Source organism: Thermobia domestica, chromosome 15, assembly GCF_964235325.1.
Source record: "Thermobia domestica chromosome 15, izTheDome1.hap1.1, whole genome shotgun sequence".
Lineage (NCBI taxonomy): Eukaryota > Metazoa > Arthropoda > Insecta > Zygentoma > Lepismatidae > Thermobia > Thermobia domestica.
In genome coordinates this window covers 27,417,388-27,438,172 of record NC_137468.1, presented here as the reverse complement: position 1 = coordinate 27,438,172, position 20,785 = coordinate 27,417,388, and the positions used below count along the sequence as shown (strand labels likewise).

At 36.6% G+C, this 20,785-nt stretch overlaps 1 protein-coding gene across 1 annotated transcript in view; it reads right to left on the bottom strand.

The window, feature by feature from the left end:
* LOC145672143 (alkaline phosphatase, tissue-nonspecific isozyme-like) overlaps positions 1–20,785 on the bottom strand; it is a 689,601-nt gene that overhangs the window by 62,794 nt on the left and 606,022 nt on the right. Inside the window, exon 5 of the mRNA XM_081741467.1 lies at positions 7,694–7,901. Coding sequence (XP_081597593.1) covers positions 7,694–7,901 — 208 coding nt within the window. The remainder of the gene's footprint in view (positions 1–7,693; positions 7,902–20,785) is intronic.

Below are 20,785 nucleotides of genomic sequence, written 5' to 3'. Positions count from 1 at the left end.
TAAAACAACTTTCCATATGGGTCTGTTCAAAAAGGTAACTAAAGTAGAATTTTCATATAGCCTTGCACAAATCTAACTAAAAAAGAAATCTTCATACTAATGTGCACAGAAGTAATAAAAAGTGAACTTTTCACACAGGTGTGTACAAAGATAACTTCTTATTTGGGTGTGCACAATGATAATGAAAACAGAACTTTCCATATGGATGTGCAAAAAAGATAATTAAAACAGGAATTTTCATATAGATGTGAACAAAGATAATTAAAAGAGAATTTTTCAAGTGGGTGTGGAAAAAGTAATTATAACAGAATTTTCATATGTGTCCGCAAATCTAATGAGAAGAGAACTTTTCACATAAGTATGCACAGAGGTAATGAAAAGTAAACTTTTCACATGGGTTGTGCACAAAGAACTAAAAGAGGACTTTTCATATAGGTATGCACAACGGTGACGAAAAGGGAGCTTTTCACATGGGTGTGAACAAAGGTAATTATAACAGAACTATCCATATGGTTCTGTACAAAGTTAATTAAAATACTCAACCTCTTACTATAACATTCTTACATGTTCATGTTACGTGTGTTTAAATGTATTTTAAGTTAGTGTTATTTCAACGAATTGCAAGATTACAGATAATAAAATTTTAGAGTTCATGACAACTGAAGAAACCAAAATCAAATAATTTTCTTACGGTGTGCACCTACGCCTTCAAATGTTCATCAGAATAGTAGCATCACCTCTCGCAAAACTTAACCCTAGTAAATATGTGGACTTGTAGCTGCTCTCATCGTTATTCTGCGATTCATATCAAAAGAACGAATCAATCTAGAGACTACGAGGGTATGTCGAATGATATGTTAAAAGTACGGAAGTTACTGCGATAAAATATTTATGACAAGTGCTGGCACATTTTCCTTCAGAAAAGAAAAGAATTATTAGTCGGGCCTATATCTTTAAAGATAGTACTGTTTCACCTTCCTTTAGAGGGCTAATCAGATCAGCATTTCCTCGTGCGAAGAGTTGCCACTCCAGAGTTTTCAGCTTGTTTCAGTAGACTGGGACAACTTCACCGAAAATTCATTGAACACGGATCAAAAATATTTTTTGAACATCCAAGTGATATATTTTTTTTTTTACACTCCTCCAAGATGCTCCTTTGGAAAAATTAAATCTTTGAGTTTTACGTCCCACGGTATGCCGCCAAGGCTAAAGGAGACAGAGATGATGAGAAATGAATTAAATGGTGGAATGAAGAATAGAGAGGAAACTGGAGAACCCCGAGAAAACCCACGCACACGGTGTTTGTCCACCACAAAGTTCACTTGGCGGGAAGTGGGATCGAAGCCAGGACCACAAGCACCAGAGCTCTACCACTGAAGATGCTCCTTTGGGTAACATGGGAGGAATCCTGGTGAAATTCATCAAGCCAGGTGATTAACTACAGCAAATAGTGTGTTGCGTTTGTATGTGTAACGGACTGATGTTATTTATCCGGTTACAGAATGTAATTATTATGACTTGTTTTAGTTGTTCCGTTTGTTCTATTTATTCTAAGTATTTTAATCTTTTTTTACTATATGCCGACATGAAATTAGTCTGTACCCCTTTATCTGCATTCCTTTATATGTTAATTATTTATTAATTTACTGTATTCAACTGTAATTCTAACATTTGTTTCTTAGTGAGTGCATCTGTGGCCGCGAAACTGGTAATTTGCACCAAAATAAATAGCATATTATCATTGGCACGATATATCAGTGTTAGACAGGAAATTTTTGGGAATACCCTGTATTTGAATGTTTTCTGAACACGCATACAATCCCTTAGGAACAGCATGGCAAGTAATTCCTTAGGAAAAATCGTAATCCGTATTGAGAAAAAAACGTATGTAGCATACGTAAAAACGTAGGTCAGATGTGTAAATCCTACAGTTTTTGACTTAACGTACAGCAAACGTATAACTGAAAATGTATATTATATTTTATGCGTACTTTCCGTAAAGGTGTTCCGAATAAGCGTAGTTTCCATACAAACGAAAAAAAAACTATATATAGGCGGTCAGGATCTCACATACAGATCGGCGTATGTAACATATAGTTGACGTATGTAATATCCGAGAAACTGTTAGATGTCAGACATCCTGCAACAGCATGATGTAACATCTAAGGTCAGCACATATGTAGAATATGGATAACGTATATTCCGTACTGATTTCAGTAGGAAATATAAGGATACCATATATTGCTAGAATATACCTCTGTCCGGATAACGGATCTTTCTCAGTGCGGCTTGATTCTATCTCACAACATATAAGGGCTCTAATTTAACCATTTGAAAGTTTTACAGAATGTTAATTTATTAAGGTAAACACTATTGTACACAGTGGCGGATCTAGAAGCTAAAAACAGGGGAATGGGCAGTCAAAACCCAGACTATGATAGGTATATGATGAGTTTACTATAAACTTTCAAAAGTATATGAATAATATACAGTAAAACCTCCTTTCAACGGACCCTTTATTAAACGGAAATATTTCACAGTCCCGTGAATTTTGTAGTAAAAAATGTACAAAAGTCCCTTCATTAAGCGGAAACTGTGTTATGCGGACAACGGAAAGCAAAATAAACCTTTAACGAAAAATTCTGAGTTCCGGACTACAGCTTTTAGCAAATTTTAGACATCCTGTGAGAGGGGAAACATATAATTACATTTAACACACACAACACACACACACACACACACACACACACACACACACACACACACACACACACACTCTGTATGACGTATGAAACCCTTAGGTTTCATGCCGCGTTCACAAAATATCTCCACTGACTTCTATCCTTAGCCAGCTATCTGTGATATACATTACACTGTCTGTGATAAATTTTTCGTTCTTTTGTTAAATCTTCTTGGACAGTGTTGACCTTCCCCAACCAAAACTCCTATTCACCTCCCACAATTTTCGGCTAGTCCTACGGAGTATGTCAACTGAAGCTACTTTCTCTAATTGCAATGCCGAGGATTACATCAATGTAGACAGCGATGTGAAAACTGAAACAGAAGCAGCGAATACAGATGTCTTAATCAAGATTCATACGGAAAGTCGGAGAGGGGAAGACGAGATGGAGGAAGTGAAATACTATATCGAGTTGGAAGAAGAGTGTAGGATAAAGACATATCAAGATACTCTCAGAAGTTTAAAGGAACTGCAACAATTTGGCTTACGGAAAAATTACTCTGATTTACTTAATGTAGTTTTTTAAGTAAAAGTCTGTGCCGAAAGTCGAGTAGCCAAGTAGCAGTGTATACAGAAAACCCTACTTGACTATCGGAAAAAAATAAAGAAAACGTGTGCATAGTATATGTTGTATTCATTTTAAGTTTTATTCTGTATTAATTCGTAGAAGAAAGAAGTACTGTAATTGAAGAAGGTACGTACTGCAATATATTTTCTCAGTATATCCGTTATAAGCATATATTTTTTTTTACTAAAAAGGAAAAGGTCAATCCCCATTAAGCGAAAACCTGACTTCAACGGAAATTTTAGTGAGTCCCTCTCGGTTCCGCTAAAGACAGGTTTCACTGTGTTTAATTATTTTGTCGCTCAAAAAGCAGGAGGGGCTAGATGGTCTCGGGCTAGATACACCACTGATTATACAGTTCTGAAATTATCATCTTTTTTGTATAAGTCATATATCGAATCTGTAGTATAAATTTCACTCCACACTCACCCAATTTTCAGTTAAAACAGTTAGGTGATTTGGGAGTAACTTACATACATATAGAAGAAGTAATGGCTGGGACTTGTTGTGTTGATCATGCATGCCATTTGGGCTGTCATAGTCCCTTATGGACTATTACGACTCTTTTTTAAGTTTATGAAAAATGCGATGACCAGGATGAGGATACGTGGGATACATGAAGTTCGAAAAAAGTAAAATGTGCATGCTTAGGACTAATATATACAACGTAGGTAAAATGATCAAGTTAAAAATAAATGGTAATTCTTTCAACCAGCCGAAGGGTGTGAATAATGGAGAGAAAGATAAATAAAGGCTATATTGAAATGACAACTAGGAAACAGGAATAAAAAGGAAGAGGACAAAAATGCTAGAAACAAATGACGGTGTGACAGAGAAAATGATGATTGCCTACCCGTTATGCAGGAAGCTATAAAAATATTAGGCATGGTTGTTTTTTCTTTCTTTTTTTTGAGCGAGATGAAAGAAACAATAATGGTAGTTTTTTTTATTATTATTCTGATATATTATAGAGTATCAAGGAAGGAAATGATAAATTCTCAGGAAGATGAAATTTAATGCCTACTGTTTATGAGAGGCGAAAAAAGCAAACAAGATTATAGTTTTCTCTGATTATCATCCATGTAACAGTTTATTTTGAAAAAGAATCTTTCTCTCACACTTGTGTAACGCTCAATCTAAATAATTGATATTGATTAGAAATATCCATTAAGGGATATCGACGCGGAAATCTGAAGCACTTAGCGATTTTTGGTTCTATGATTTTCGATGTGATGGATCACTAATAAACGTATTCTCCTTCACAAGACCCACCCTGCTACGTCTATTAAAGTAATAACACTGTGTTTCTTTTCCTTAAGCATACTGATACCGAAATTTCTCCAATGACATCCATGTAGGTGTCATGAAAATGTATCCTTTATTAATGGTCGTGTTAACTCTGGAGATGCTGAAATTTGTTAATGGATGCAACGCAAGACTTAGTTCTACTGTTTCTCCTTAGGTGACAGCACCTTACTGACAGAAACGATAAAAAAATGTGTTGTCTCAATGGATGGACAGGCTTAAGGGAGCATTCAATTACAACACACGTGTGTTTATTTTGATGACAAACAATTAGCAACAACGAAATCTATTTCGAAGTCGGAGAAGGAAATCTTTATCTTTGATCTCTGCTCAGTGTTGCCAACCTGAAGCAGCATAAAATCACTTCAGAAAATCGGAATTTTTCTTTTACGGTCCAATTGTTCCACAATGCGAATAATTGCTTTTATCAGTAATGTGAATGTTCTCCTCAGGGGCGCACAATAACTATGCCCTATATAATGGTCCAGACAGTTTTAAAAGTTAAATAAAATCGGTATTACAGCACGCACCTAGGAAAATAACACCTGCAACTCAAAGGGGTTGACTTTCTAAAGAACTAAATTATAGAGAGTCGGCCTTAACTTGGTGGCTGAATCTCTAATTTTTTTATTCACAAAGATCAAGCTGGTGATAAAATATCTTGTGCAAACGTTAAGAACCTTATACTTCTTGCACGTTCACTTGCATAACTCCAACCTCTGTCTGCAATAGTACAGCCTCAGCGATCATAACGTCAAGTCTGTACAAAAGCAATGTTCACAAGCAAATAGTTGGGCAGTTTTAAGTAAAGCACTCTGTTACTCATCTAATGGTGAAACAAATTCCTTCTTGATTTTTCATTTTCATATACTGTTAGTTTCTGCAGCTACACTTACAGAGATATATCATACGATATCATATTTTGCCTACAGAATTTATTTACTTGAACATTTATTCTATATTTGTTGATGTTTAGCATTCTCTTCTTCCTTTTAATGTCCCACGATTATACTCTCTAGGCTAAGGGAGACGATTATGAAAGCAAGAGAATGATAATGGAGGAATTGGTAGAATGAGAAAATCGGAGGAAACGGAAGTACCCGAGGGAAGCCACGAACACGATGTTGTCAAACACAAACTTCCTTGGCCAGGGTTCGATCCAAGGATCCCAATCACCAGAGGTAAGTGCTCTACCTCTGGTGCCACCTTGACCCCTGGTTAGCATTCCCATTCCATAAAGTTCTGTTTAGATATCGAACAATTTATGTATACAATAATTTGTGTAGAAGGTGATATCATCATCATCATCATCATCATATCATCATAAATATTCTACGATTTGGCAGGTCACTTGCCACAGTTTTCATCTACGTCTTCCTCTTCAAGTAGAAATTTTCTGTTTTTAAATGATATGCAGACAATTTTTTTTTTTTTTTAAATTACCTACCATCCAAACTATATTATAGTTTAAAAATGAGTTAATTAGCAAAATCTTATTTTTCGTTAAAAGTTATCTACTCACTAGGTTCTCAAGAAATCTCGCGTTACATAGTTTGAATACTTATTTTCGAGGTGTCAACACAAGTTTCGATAATTCTCTCGTAATACTGTACGTGTTGGTCAATGTGAGTTCAGTGTTGCATAAGGAAAAAGTCATAAACAAATCGTTTACATGATGGAGTTCTACATGTCTGGGGAGAATGAGTTTTGAGTTTTGCGTTCATGTTGAAGGATAGATCCTACTATTAACGCGTGCTCCGAGCAGTTCTCACAATATCGTAAAGGCAATCCCTCATCCCGTTATCTCGCTTCCAATATAGTTATAGTACATACAGGATCACATCACTGACGCCCTTAGCAGACCAAGAATAAAAACGGAATATGTATACACTAATCGGCTAAGGAGATAGAATGCCACTAACGACTCAAGTGAAAGCAAGAGTTTTACAGATTTCCCGCATGGTGTCGCTTTTGTTGGTAGTAAATATAAATAACAGAATTACTTTTCCCTTTTATTTCTAATAGTGGAGGTATTGATGTATATCCTAATGTATTGATGCAAGTAGTAGTGTCTTTTGATGAATGTCACATGGAAAAATGTACCATTTTCTGGCTACAAGCTAATGTCCTGATATCCTAATTCACTCGAGCAGATGGTTCTACCAAAAACAAAATTTATAGGTAAAATATGATGTGAAACATTTTTAGTGAAGGAATGAGAGTGTTAAAATAAATAATTTCTGTCATTGCACAACATATTGAAATGGATTTTGAATGGCAATGAACGTATTGTATGTGTAACTATTTACTGAAGCGGAAAGCGGAAAAATACAAGAATGCAAATAGGATAGATATAAACGGCGAGAATTTGCGGTTCATACGTTAGTCATGGACGTGTGCGATGGATGTAATGCCAACATACGGTTTTATTACAAAGAATTGTTTGATAAAGAGCGTCATATTATAAAGTTCCTGCAACGTCATGGTATGATGAAGCGTAAAATCAACTGTGCGAAGTGTGGAAAAGAAGTAAACATTCTGAACATAGGCAATACATAACATTTTTCTGTCGTAAAGGTAAGAAAGGAAGACAGTGTAACACTCATATATCAGCTGTGAAAGGTACTTTTTTTTTGAAGATCGAAATTAGCTGTGGAGAAAGTATTGGCATTTGTAATACGTTGATGCATTTTGCCATATCCAAGATAGGGTTCACTCGAGCAGACGGTTATTACGGATATTTTAAGTATTTTTCCACTATCTTCTTTTTGCGTATACTCCTCGTCGCTGACGAGTCTTCTCCCTACGGACGCACTCCCTCGCTAACGCTTGGACTCCCCTGCTACGCTCTTGCCCTGACTCGGTTAGATGGCATTCGTGCTTTTCAGTGGCCACCTAGCACAAGTTGGTTCGTGGTTTATATACTATCTTCTCATTTAGTGCATGTTCTGCAAAAACAGACTGGAAAATGCAAGAAATATGCCAAAATTTGGTAGGACCGTCTGCTCGAGTAATGCCCCTAATTTTTCTGTACAAGAATTAAACTACATAGGTTATCTAGTTAAATGCAAATATGAACTTACCTAATAGAAAATCGGTTATTTTGGGGTTGACCTTATCGAATTGACCCTTATTCCACACATATTCAGCACGGAGATTTCTTCTCTTCTTATCTCTGACCCAATCATCGATTAGATTTCGTCCATCCAGTCGTCTGCCTTCTTCTGTCTTCATCTCAGGATCCCTGGCTACTTTAGGCAGCCAATGGCGTCGACCGCCTCCCAGGAGGACCTAAAATATAAATTATTGCTGTAAATACTAATAATTTATTGGAAGAAGTATCTTTGGAAGAAGTATCTTTGCTTTGCGTTATTTTTTATTGTGCTCAAATTCAAATATCGTTATTTTCTGAAAAGCAATGTTCAATGTACTTATTATTATTATTACTAAATTAGGCAGAAATGGAAAATTCCAGAAGTAACACATTACTTTTCTGCATTATGAAATAAACATGCCATTGCATAATGAGGGTATTGGCCACTTGTTAATATATCAGCAGATTCCAGAAGAGGTCTCTGTACTAGAAAATGATTCTTACAGAATTTACCTTTTTATCACAGAAGCTATATGAGACGTGGATCTGCAGCAGTACGTAGAAATTGGTTGATTCAGTAATTTGAAGTTAAACGTACTATTTTTAGTACTGAGATAACACGAAGCGGACTTACAGTTTAAAATGTAACAATGTAACTAACTGCTATACTTGGAGTTTAACATCACCACTAATGCTAAATGAGACATGGATCTACGCATAATGTGGGATCTCATTGGCTGATAAATTTGAAATTGGAGTTGTTTTTTGAACACCGAAGCAACAATGTGATAGATCTGCAGCTTAATGTTGGATCCAACCCACATAAGCTCCCACCGAAAATCGAAGCCAGGTCTTTCTCGCTAAAGACGAATGTCGTAACCATAAAACCAGGAGAGAGCTTGAAAGTGCATTTGAGACTACTGTCTAATATTCGGTGTTGCAAAATCTCAAATGGCTGATGACGTAAGAAAACCAAAAATTATTGGTTATATAAGAGTCGACAATAATTTGGAAGTCCAGGAGAGAAGTAGTTGAAAATATTTGATAGATGACAGCCCAAAGAAGACGTTCAGAAAAGCAAACGCGTCTAGAAAGAACCTACGAGGGTAAATATTGAAACAAGCGCATACGAAACTTAGTCTTTCTGCACTGATCCTAGGGTCGTTACACTCTAGAGCTGTAGAAATAAACAGAAATTTAGCTTTCTTCAAAGTCTTAATCATGGATGTAATCACGCTATGGCTTAACTTTTAATCCTGCTTCGCGCTGTTAGCAGGAGAATCCCGAGAAAATCAACGTGCACAGTGTTTGTCTATCACAAAGTCCACTTGGCGCGAACTGTGATCGAACCAGGGACGCCATGCGCCAGAGTTGAACGCAATGTCACAGAGACATTGCGATCTCCTTCAAACGAGAGAAACATGTATATGTATGACTAGCTATACACATTACACACAAGTTATTTCCTTTGTCGTCTCTTGAAACATATTACCCATGTTACCATAAAGGAATTTTAGACGTTCCATCCTCTGAAATGGGGTGTAACTTTATGTTGTCCATAAGCTTGACATGCACAGAGACAATACTAAAGTAGATGACCTCTACGTCAGGACGAGAGAAAAGACTACTACAATTCATACACTACTAAAGAAGATAATTTCTACCTTACAATGAGAGAAATATAGAATACTACAATTCATAGACAATACCAAAGCGAGGCGACAGCTCATGTGGTTCGGATTCTACATTAATCAGTAGGTCCCGTCTCATATAGCCTCGCTGCTGAAAGGGACGTTAAACTCAAAATCAACAACAATACTAAAACAGACAACTTCTACCTTTAGAAGGAGAGAAAATAATATTACGAATCAGACAGTACTAAAACGGTTAACTTATACGTTAGAACGACAGAAAAGGCGATTACAATTCATAGATAAAATTAAAGAAGATAACTTCTACCTCAGAACGAGAGAAAAAGAATACTAAAGTTCACAGATAGTATTAAAGCAGATAACTTCTTCGTAATAACGAGAGAAAAACTATTATAATTTATAGACAACACTAAAGTAGATAACTTCTACGTCAGAACGAGAGAAAAGAGGACTATTATTCACAGACAGTACTAAATCAGTTATCTTGTTCGTCAGAAAGAGCCAAAAGAAGAGACTACAATTCACAGATTGTACTACAGCGGATTACTTCTGCGTCAGAACGAGAGAAAAGAAGATGACTACAGTATGAAGAAAGTACGAAGAGAGATATATTCTACGTCAGAACGAGAGAAAAGAGGACTATTATTCACACCTTGTTCGTCAGAAAGAGAGAAAAGAAGAAGACTACAGTTCACAGACTGTATTATAGCGGATTACTTCTGCGTCAGATCAAGAGAAAAGAACATTGCAATTCAGACAGCACTGAAGCTGATAATTTGTAGAGCGGAACGAAAAAAAGAAGACTACTAATCACTGACAGTACTAAAGTATATGTTTCTGCATCAGGAAGAAAGGTAACTATAATTCACAGGCAGTACTAAAGCAGTTTAAACAATAACTTTTAATTACAATGTTTTATCACTTATTATGCTCTAAAATGACTATTGTTTAAAATATTTTGTTATTTTTATGCCTTAAATAAACAACTTCCATTTCCAATATTCTATCCTTTATTATGTCATAAACTATCAAATTATATTTACAATATTATATCCCTTATTATGTCGTAAACCAACAACTTCTATTTACAATATTCTATTCCTTATTATGCCGTAAACCAAAAACCTCTACTTAAAGTATTCTGCCTCTTATTATGCCCTAAATCATCAACCGTAAACCAACAACTTCTATTTACAATATTTTATTCCTTATTATACCGTAAACCAACAACTTCTATTTACAATATTCTATTTGTTATTATACCGTAAACCAATAACTTCTATTTACAACATTCTGTTCCTTATTATACCGTAAACCAACAACTTCTATTTACAATATTTTATTCCTTATTATACCGTAAACCAATAACTTCTATTTACAACATTCTGTTCCTTATTATACCGTAAACCAACAACTTCTATTTACAATATTCTATCTGTTATTATACCGTAAACCAATAACTTCTATTTACAACATTCTGTTCCTTATTATACCGTAAACCAACAACTTCTATTTACAATATTTTATTCCTTATTATACCGTAAACCAATAACTTCTATTTACAACATTCTGTTCCTTATTATACCGTAAACCAACAACTTCTATTTACAATATTTTATTCCTTATTATACCGTAAACCAATAACTTCTATTTACAACATTCTGTTCCTTATTATACCGTAAACCAACAACTTCTATTTACAATATTTTATTCCTTATTATACCGTAAACCAATAACTTCTATTTACAACATTCTGTTCCTTATTATACCGTAAACCAACAACTTCTATTTACAATATTCTATCTGTTATTATGCCGTAAACCAACAACTTCTATTTACAATATTCTATCCCTTATTGTGCCGTAAGCCAACAACTTCTATTTACAATATTTTATCTGTTATTATGCCGTAAACCAACAACTTCTATTTACAATATTCTATCCCTTATTGTGCCGTAAACCAACAACTTCTATTTACAATATTCTATCTCTTATTATGACATAAACCAACAACTTCTATTTATAATGATCTATCCCTGCGGAATTGTTGAATATCATCGATCTCGAGAGACAGACAAAGAGAGAGAGATAGAGAGAGAGTGGGGGGGGTATGGTCTGGGGTAGGAGTGACAGACAGTGTGGAAATAAATGCACCAGGTACGGGTACGAGTGAAAGCAGTTTAGATAAGGCTAAGAAAAAAAAGGGAGAAGAATTAAGATTTCTTTTCATTGTGTCAAACGTAACCTCTTTATCGTCTTTTTCCACTACATCTTCATCATCATCTTGTTATAAGCAATTGAAACAATGAATGCTGTACTCATTCAAGCAAAGACATCACCCTTCCCAAGCATCACGCTCATTGCTTCTCTCAGCCTAATTACCAGCTATAATTAAGGAGATTCTGTTTTCCTTTCTTCTTCATCATCCTCTTATTCTTTTTTGCTTTATATCCTGTGCTTTATATTTTGATAAAGACAAGAGAGAGAAATAGATAGACAGATGTAAAGAAGATATTGTATTCCACCTAGCAGAAGATGCAGAAGATACGAGCATCGTGTACATTGTGTGAAACCAACAAGTATTCGTTACCTTTTGTAGGTACATATTAATTTTAATCTTTGTATTATTGATCCTTCTTATTTTTAAATAATTCTATTATGCTGTTCATATGTTCTCTTTTTGCTGCCAGCAAACTAGGGAAAATAGAGTGGTGGTTTCCCGTTGCCTTCTACCCCGCAGTATCCCAGCCGTTCAAGTCACTCTCACCACGCCTGGGACTAATGTCCAAGTTGCCGTACCAATCACTATGATTTCCGCCAACTTGGCACTGGAGAACTGCTGCCTTCTCCCAGAACACTCTTCGTCTGGCTACTCTATTTAGACCAATTCGGTAGGAGTGGCCCTTCTGGTAGTGAACTACCACCGACACAGATCTAAATTTCACTGTAGCACGCAATCCTCCCTACCCGACACATGTCTTCGTAATGGTGGTTTTTATCCGGGAGATATGAAACAACGGAGTGTTGTACTGTATGGGGCGGAAACGTAGACATTACGTAAAGGTGATGAAAATAGACTGGAAGCCTTCGAAATGTGGGTGTGGAGAAGAATGGAAAGGATTAGTTGGGTCGAGCGGAAAACGAATGAGAGAGTGTTAGAAATGGTGGGTGAGAAAAGAACACTTTTAGATATTATTAGGAAGAGGAAGAGAAACTGGTTGGGACATTGCCTAAGAAGAGATTGTATCATGAGGAACGTCCTAGAGGGTATGGTGGCGAGCAAGAGAGGGAGGGGGCGAAGGAGACTACAATTAATGGATGATATAAAAACAGAAAGATCATACGCAAAGACGAAGAAGTTAGTGGAGGACCGAGGAGCATGAAAGCTTCTCAGCTGCGGCAAGTGACCTGCCAATAAAGGCAGAATACCTATGATGATGATGATTATGCTGTTAATGAAATTTTACTTTCTCTCCTTTCATAATTGTACTATGGTCATTTTTATCCTAGTAAATTCGTCTAATGTTCTCCCACCGAGACTGGAACCCCTGATGGAGGCGCGGTGGCTCAGTGGTAGAGCGTTCACCTCCGGTGCTTGGCGTCCCTGGTTCGATCGCACCTCACGCCGTGTGGACTTTGTGATGGACAAACACCGTGCTCGTGGGTTTTCTCTGGGTCCTCCCGTTTCCTCCCACTTTCTTCATTCCACCATTACACTCATCTCTCATCCTCACCGTCTCCTTTAGCCTAACCGGCATTAACGTGGGACGTAAAACTTAAAGATTTCATTTCATTTTGGAACCCGTGATCACATGCACAAAAGCTGTATGCGCTAATCATTAGACCAGCATTAAGTGCTTGGTTGAATCATAAAGTGGTAGCGTGTAAGGCAGTTGTTAATGCTCTCGCCTTTGATGCAAGCGGTCCCGAGCTCGATCCTCGGTGGGGACACTCGATCAAAAAGTTGTAAGAAGCTTTTTCAGGCCATTCATCTTGAGAAAGGTTTTCCTAGGTTTCCTCATTCACACCAGGCAAATGTCGAGATGTTACCTAACATAAATGTCCCAGGCCGCTTCCTCCCCTTTCCTCAGACAGTGTGATCAGCGAGAGATGTCATCCCTCACACGTGACGGGATAAGATAACCATAGATGCCGAGAGCCCAGAAATCTAAATCCTAATTTTAATCCCACATGTAAAGATGAAATCACTATTGAAATGCGTACAGTAATCAAGATTTTTCATTATGGCATGAACAAGATGATAGTATATAGTGTGGTTAATAAAGTACCGTATAGCCAGAAATTAATATTAACTCTTTAACTATAACATTGTCTAAAGATAAGACATATATCAATTGATTGGTCCCATCCAGCTGAACAAAAAGACATTTTTGAGGGCCAATTCTCATGCGTCGTTCTCGAGAAAACCTAATGTACTAGACGTTAAAAAGCATGTCCTTCGTTGTCAACCTGACGTGCATTGTGCACGAAGAATGTGCATGCACTGCTAAAGTAGTAGATTGAATCTCTTGTATGATTTCTCATAACAGTAACGTATATCTATTACTTGTAAATCTATGATACTAGTTCTCCAGAAAACTTTCAACAATGATTTAAAAAATGTGCGTAAAATAGTATGTTACATTTGTAAATCCTGTAGTTTTTGGACTTAACGTACAGAAAACGTATAACTGAAAACGCATGTTTTATAATAGTTTCTGTATAAGTGTTTTATCTGTACGTACTTTCTGTATGAAACAATATAGGCGGTCAGGATCTCACATATAAATGGACGTATATAACATATAACTGACGAAGGTAACATACATATATGTGTGTAATATAAGGAAGACTGTCAGATATCAGACATCCTGCAACAGCATGATGTAACATCTAATGGCAGTGCCTATGTGACGTACGGAAAATGTATGCTCCGTACTGATTTTTGCATTAAGCAAGAGGATTCCGTGTATTTGTACAATATATTGCTGTCCGGAGAATGGATTTTTCCGAGTGCAGGGGTTGTATCTTTCCCATGCATGCTAGCGTTGCATGGTTAACTTGTTAACCAAACCTGAATCCTGGTAAATTTAGTTTCTTCGAGGATACTTGAAAGTTGAAGTCCTTAAATACGGGCGGCAGAAAACCAAGAAACTCTAATATTCGTACAGGGATAATGACAATAGCAGAGACAGTGTACGGATAGTGCACTGTCCATACCTGCAGCACTTCTGCATAATATTTCAGGCATGTACAGCTTGTAAGCTTTAAAACGATCATCACTCATCTGTTGCTCATTTTTGAGCGTCGTGACCCCATTGACTTCCTTTGTCACACGTCTGAAGTACTATCCCCACTGACTTCCTTTGTCACATGTCTGAAGTACTATCCTCATTGACTTCCTTTGTCACACGTCTGAAGTACTATCCTCATTGACTTCCTTTGTCACACGTCTGAAGTACTATCCTCATTGACTTGCTTTGTGACATGTCTGAAGTACTATCCCCATTGACTTCCTTTGTCACACGTCTGAAGTACTATCCCCATTGACTTCCTTTGTCACACGTCTGAAGTACTATCCCCATTGACTTCCTTTGTCACACGTCTGAAGTACTATCCCCATTTTGTACAGTAAGATCTCGAGGTTTCCTTAAGACACTTTGAAGAGGTAAGAAAATTGTGCGTTTTATTTCTCTTATCCTCTTGTAGAAGGTTCTTCCTCACCTTCTCCTTTGAAATGAAATTTTTGAGTTTAACATCCCAGGATTATGTCCATTAGGCTAAGGGAGATGATGATTAAGGGAAGTGAATGATAATGGAAGAATTGGTGGAATGAGAAAGTGAGGAGAAACGGGACTATCCCGAGAAAACCCATGGACACCATGTTGTCCACCACAAGCTTACTTTGCCGGGAATCGAACCAGGGGCCACACGCATCAGATGGAAGTGCTCTATCACAAAGGCACTTTGTCCTTTCATGGTTTCTTGTCTTCAGTTTTGCTTCCATGATGGTTTTATGTATATTATGGTCGTCTCGTCGTATCAAATGTCTGAAGAATTGGAGAATTCTCCTGCTAACTCAAGAAGATTGGCACTCAAATTTCTGAGTTCCTCCGTGATAGACGCATTAATTCATCTTGCCGGTAAAGTTATATGTAACATTGTACACAAACACTACATTCCATATGAATCAATGTATATTTTATATAAGATGGCTTTGCGGTCCAAGTTTTACACCTGTACAATAAAAAAGAGAATATTAGTGCTTCGACCAGATGAACAGCAGTGTTGTTTGTGATTACTCGGTTCCTCCAGATCTTAATTTGTTTTTTTTTTTTCATGACAACACGTCCAAACATGATCCTTCTTCTGATTTCTTTCTCTGTAGTTTCTCAGCCAGTTTGTTTCTATGTGGATAGTTTGTTCTTTAGGGTAAGTTCTTTCCGGATGATTTTCTACAGAAAAGAAAAAAAAAGACTGCCGATTCTGTTTATATTCCAAAAATAGATATTTCACTAATAACATGGAATTTCATTATAATATGAAATAACTCAATTCTCCTGAAAAAAAAAAGTTTGGTAGCTTAACATTGGGTGAGTTTTCGCCGGACGACTTGCCTGTAAATGATTCGCGCGATTGTCTTCGTATTTGAGGCGCCTAGTATCAAAAAACGCCAAATCAACATTTTACCGAAATTGAGTTATATATCGCTTGTTATATGTTTGATCTAAAGGAATTCCATAGAAACAGAGTTTTGTTTAAAAGCTTAATATTTCATACTAAAAAAAAACTAGTTGAAATATGGGACTTTGTACGCGTGTATATATGGAGCTTCACTGCACGTTTTGTGAGATTACTCGAAATTAAGCGAAATGGATATAGCGGATTTTGATACTAGGATCCTCATTTCATTAATAAATTCAGTGGCGAGTCCAGCGGGTGGCGATCGGGGCGATCAGCCCTCCCCCTTAGAAGAGAAAACTTTCTTATTTTATATATGAATGAAACCCAACCCAGAGTTTGGAGCTCTTAAAAGTAACTTTAAGTAGCAGTCTTACAGCACCCCAGAAGTCCCGTCCTGGATTCGCACCCGAATAAGTTTGTACTATTCCGTATATTACTTGTTACGAAAATATTCATAAGGGGTAGTTTACTCTTCGGGATGTTTTTTAATTATTATTATTATTTCTATTATGCGATTTTATTGAAATTTTAGAAGCAGATATTTCATTGATCACCTTAAAATATGGCATAAACCATGACTTAAGAAAAATTCGTAAGGGGTATTTTGCAAGAAAATGTTTCATTAATAATTGCATTATAGCAAACATGATTTAGTTCAATTAATTTGAGCAAGAAAGTTTAGTGCAATGGCCTGTATCTTTAATTTATTTAAAATTTCAACGTAAAATGAATTCCTAAATTTTCCTGAAAATGTATAATAGTAATAGCATGACAATTAAAAATATGTATACTTTTTAAAATAACCCAACAGATAAAGTCCTTTTGTGAATTTGTAACAACTCGGGCATTTATTAACAAGCGCGTAGAATGCTCGTGTTAACGAGTACTCTTTTGCGCTTCCCTTTAGTAAATAATAAATTAAAATCGTACCACTCTATACAATAAATCTTGCAATAAATAACAACGTAGGCTATTTTTAACGAGGAAAACATTATATATATACAGTTCAAGGAAAAATAATTTTAATTGCAGTGAGAGAATTCTTGAAAAATATAACAAGCAAGATATATATATATATATATATATATATATATATATATATATATATATATATATATATATATATATATATGCTCATTAGCCGCAGCTCCCATATATCATTTTATAATCTAGTGGCAAGAATCCTCTGTGTGGAGTGTACATACAGCCAGGGAATGTGGTGATGTTGGCTTTTTGTAGAGGAAATGAGCGCGGTAGGGAAAGAATAGGGGCCAATCCTCTTAACCGAATAAATCACTACAAAAGGTGCAAAGCTCATCATAAGCAGAGTTGCCAACATCTGTATCCAAAGTTTTTGTTTTTCAGATTGTCTAGTTTTAGTTACAGTGCATACAATTACAAGCACTTATTCACGGGCGCTGGGGGGCCACATTTCCCTAAAATTTTACTGGTTCCCTAAAATTTTCACGGTAGGATTGAAAATGAACTATAAAATGGTTGGATCCCCCCCCAAAGAAAGAATTCTACCGGGCTCCCTCTACATTTTCGGGTTTGGTACGGGCCTATAAGAGTACTAAACTCCATATAATCTTTAGAAAGCACCAAAACGGAAGTGACGCTGAACGTGATGCCATGCAGCGCGACGTTGCCACTAATAGAAACAGTACTTTTCAAGAGAGGAGGGAAAAAGTCGGAAAACAAACAAAGCAAACAATAGTAAATCGGGGCATTGTAATCATGTAAATCCAAATGACCCGTTTTCAGTATTATGTTACGTTATTTTAAACATCATCTTGTCAATCAACAAAATCGCACCACAAAATTACTCACGAGGGAAATGTTATAGCAACAGTAATTCTGGGAAACGATGTGGTGATAACAGACTTCGCTTAATGTTGTCAAACTTACCCTATCGTTACCGAGAAAGAATAAGTTTGCTAATTTCTTATTGTTATTCTAACACTGATTCTTAATTATATCGTTTACCTACTGCAAAAGTAACTACATTGTTTAGTGTGTTTCAATACCCTTTAATATGAGCCCAAGTAAATATAATAACCTTACTTGCATCAATATTCTTCTCTACACTGAGGAAAAATTCGTTGTCCGGACAGCTATTTTGTATGTTGTACAAATATACGGGGTCTAGATGTGTACTACGGAAATCTGTACCGAGCATACGTTATCCATATGCTACATACGTATTGCTTTTCCCCGACTTAGTATGTCGTTGCAGGATGTCTGACATCTAACAGTTTTTCGTATATTACATACGTATATGTGTGATACATACGTCAGCTGTATGTTACATACGTCCATCTGTATGTTCGACTCTTACTGCCTATATACAGTTCTTTCTTTCGTAAGGAAAGTACGTGTAGATGGAACACACACGGCAAGTACTATAAAACACATTTTCACCTATATGTTGCCTGCAAGATGTTACTTGTAATAGTAAGTTAAGTCGAAAAACTGCAAGATTTGCGCATGTAACCTACGATTTTACGTACGCCACATACTGTTTTTCTTTGTGTAGTAGTAGATGCAGCTAATGTTGCAAGTACTTATATTATTATATTGTAGTATATACATCTTAAAGTTAACCATACAAAGCGACTTACGTCTTTCATCTTGCACTTGTTTTACGAATAGTGACAACAGTCACATTTTAAAGAAATGCTGTGTTACGGTATATACACACGCACAACCGTTGTAAATAATTTTTCATCTTTTCTGACAGAAAATGCTACTGGCTTCGCTACTATAATATATCTTACATATTTCCGTTAGAGTAAATTCTAAAATTGAGGGAGAAATTAGCGGACAAATTGAGCCGTAAAAACGACAAATAATGAAACAACCCTTAGAGACCATTATTTGGGCGTTACATCCCTTAAATGGGTTATGAGTGATCCAAAAGCCATTATAAGATTATATGTAGTTACAACATCACTTCCATTATTTCTGTCTGTCTAAAAGTGAGCAGAACTCCTTCGTGACCAAGCGGTTAGCGTACATTGCTTTGTCGTGGGAGACCCGGGTTCGACTCGGAAGAGCTCACGTGGTTCGGATTCCACATTAATAATTAGGTCCATGTCTTATATAGCCGCGCTGCTGAACAGGACGTTAAACTCAAAAATAAAATAAAATAAAATAAAATCGAAAAGTTAGAATTTAATACCTTTTATATTTAATATTTTCTCTTGATGTTAGATTAACATTGAAAACTCTATTGGCAGAGAAATCATCCAGAACCACATGCTTTATAGCAAAAGTAAGCATTTTCATTTCGTAATCGTAGGTTACTATAGGTGCACGTCGCAGATAACTTTGGTGCTGAAATTTATACATATATATATATATATATATATATATATATATATATATATATATATATATATATATATATATATATATATATATATATATACATAGATAGATAGATAGATAGATAGATAGATAAATAAATTAGGCTATATGATGGTATTATTATTATTATTATTATTATTATTATTATTATTATTATTATTATTATTATTATTATTATGTGTGCGTGGTCCCAAGTTGAATTCTTAGTGAGGATACTTGTTTCTGATAAAGTCTCAAATAATGGTTTGGATTCCATTTTAAACAGCAGCCCGGTCTCCTATAGCGTAGGTTCTGAGAAGAATCGTTAAAACTAATCAAATTCAATAGTAATATTTTACTTTATCGTAGTAGTATAAACGTAACCAAGAAAGTTCTGTCGCTCTTTGTGGAGGTCTGTGTTCAATTGGCTCTCACATCGTGAGTTGAATGCGAATGGAGATACGACGAAGGTCAGTTGTTGATGTGGGAAATATATTACCTGCTTGTGGCAGTTCAGTTACACCGTGAACTTGCGTAAGGAAAGATTGAACATGGGACCTCCGCAGAGCATCATAACAGCGTGTACGCTGTAAGAGTTCAAACTGGGGTCAAACGCCACTGCAGGGAGCGGAAGATAAGCCAGGCTTTTTGTGAGGGTGTCGTGACTACGCGGACAGTGCAGCGGTGGCTTAACAAGTTCAAGGCGGTGACGAAACACTTGAAGACGCACTACGTGCCGGAAGGCCAACACATGTAAGAAATGAAGATCTTCAGGCAGCAATTGAGACGAACAGTGGCCAACAATCTGAGGAACTGAAACTACAATACAGTGTGAATAGAGGAACCATTCGGCAGCACCTCCATCAACTTGCGAAGCACTACAAGTTGGGTTGATGGGTCTCACATGATTTGACTCCGGGCCAGAAGGCAACGCAAACAGATACCTGTGTTTCTTTGCTGTCTCTTCTGAGGAAAGAAACATTTCTGGACAGGGTGTTGACATGTGATGAAAAGTGGATCCTTACGAAGCTCTACGGCGCCGTCATCATTGGTTAGCATTTCATGAACCGGTTCTAAAACAGCCGAAACCAGCACTGCACCAGAAGAATGTCCTCCTGTGTGTTTCGTGAACTGCTCGTGTCAGCAGTCGAGCCGTGTTCAAGTAAAACTCAAAACTCTGGAGCCAGCACTTCTGAATCGCAAAGGACTACTCCTGTTATAGGACAAGGCTAAGCCCCACATGGCTGGGATAACCCAGGACACCATTCTACGCCGTGGATAGGATACACTATTGCATCCGCCATATTTCTCGGACATTCTACGACCGATTATCACCTGTTCCATTGATTGGACAATCATCTTAGAGGACGCCAGTTCTTCCTGGTAGAGGTGCAAATT